Source organism: Colletotrichum tamarilloi, assembly GCF_030869305.1.
Source record: "Colletotrichum tamarilloi strain Tom-12 chromosome Unknown Scaffold_500.1, whole genome shotgun sequence".
Classification (NCBI taxonomy): domain Eukaryota; kingdom Fungi; phylum Ascomycota; class Sordariomycetes; order Glomerellales; family Glomerellaceae; genus Colletotrichum; species Colletotrichum tamarilloi.
The window spans coordinates 1-1,434 of NW_026849882.1; the positions used below are offsets into that span (position 1 = coordinate 1).

The 1,434-nt window shown below is 50.1% G+C and overlaps 2 protein-coding genes across 2 annotated transcripts; one reads left to right on the forward strand and one right to left on the reverse strand.

Annotated features, from left to right (window-relative positions):
- Window positions 1-338: 338 nt before the first annotated feature.
- Window positions 339-731, forward strand: CTAM01_17320 (uncharacterized protein; the record flags this gene model as incomplete). Its single annotated transcript, XM_060533305.1, has 2 exons — window positions 339-401; window positions 450-731. 2 exons carry the CDS (start codon window positions 339-341, stop codon window positions 729-731), a joined length of 345 nt encoding a protein of 114 aa, XP_060372116.1.
- Window positions 732-928: 197 nt separating this feature from the next.
- CTAM01_17321 (uncharacterized protein) lies at window positions 929-1,300 on the reverse strand (the record flags this gene model as incomplete). The annotated part of the gene is made up of 1 exon (XM_060533306.1): window positions 929-1,300. One exon carries the CDS (start codon window positions 1,298-1,300, stop codon window positions 929-931), a length of 372 nt encoding a protein of 123 aa, XP_060372117.1.
- Window positions 1,301-1,434: the final 134 nt, after the last annotated feature.

Genomic DNA, 1,434 nt, shown 5'->3' on the forward strand with positions numbered 1-1,434 from the left:
TCATGACTGGGTCTTCGCGACATGATCAGGCGCCAACGCGGGGTGACCTGATCACAAATCTATTGCCCCTCAAGAAAGGTTTGGACAAAATGCTTGCGCGCTGACATTTTGAGGTAAGCCCTGTCAAATACTTCTACCGCTTTATCTAACATATTTTCTTCGGCAGAGATCCTTCAAGCTCCCCTCTCTGATTGCTACCGCGACCGAACTCGAGATCCTACGCGACATCCAACGCGAAACCTTACACCATATCTGACGAGAGAACCGAATACCAAGCCGGTGCAAGACCCGACCCGAAAGCGGCGACAGATCTGCTTAACCCCAAACCGGTCGATGGAATGAGAAAGATTCGCACAAAGACTTCGTCAGACCACAAGCTCGTCAAGAAGTGCGAGGAGGAGGTATGGGCACCCAGGACTGCAATGTGATTTACGCTCACTTCAGAATAGACTGGACATAAGTGTTCGAATCCCAGATGGCAGGACTTCAACGACTTGGCCCGGTATGTGCCAGGCCCGGATACGGCTTTTTTACTAGTAGACATGCACCTCAAGTCTGGTGAAGGAAAAGCTGTTTACATTCACGATTCCAACGACGAGCAAGTAGATATGGTTGGCATGGAGTACAAGGGGTTTACTGTCATAATTCCATGGGAGGCTGGACTCAAATTCGTTTGTTACGGACCATGTAGAGTCGCCGAAGTTGTGGTAACCGAAGTGAGTTCTACATGAGTCGCTTCTGACTGTGCGTTAAGTACATTGCTGCCTTGCCTGAAACTGGGAACATGATAAATGGAGAGACTCCTTCGATGAAAGGAACCGTTAGTGTACCTTCACTTTCCATATTAAACTCGGGATGCGAGAGTGCATGGATCACATCTTTTGCCGTCGCCCTGTATACCCTTTGTAGCTCATCTAGACAAGAGTCATTAAGATTTTTCGTCTATCAGAAGGATGCTGGACGTCATACCATCTTGTGATTGGAATGTATCGACGGAATTGATCGGATCGACTGGTGCTGAAGTTGGGAGATCCTCTTCGTCGTCACTGTCATCACTCTCGGCACATCGTGCGATGGTTTTGCCACCAACTTGATGGTCTGGTTCCACCTCGCGCCTAGCAGTCTCGATCTCGGGTCTGTGAAAGGCCTTACGAGTTCTAGTGGCCAGCTGAGAAGCCACAATGCTCCGGGCATTGATGTAAAGGTCCTGATAAGTCATGCCGCACTCATTCCGTACTTCTGACGATGCTCGGTCCCTGGTGTAGAACTCGCTGCCGGGCCGCGAGGTACGGTCATTCATTCCGCCTGGCTCAGAGTGTTCGGCCACTCTTCCGACTGACATCAGGTCCTTAGGCCCTCCATTTAGCCTGGCTCGTTTGGATGCGTTTCCAGAGTCCTTAGTCGAGCTTTTTTGAGTTGTATGGGGTGTTGACA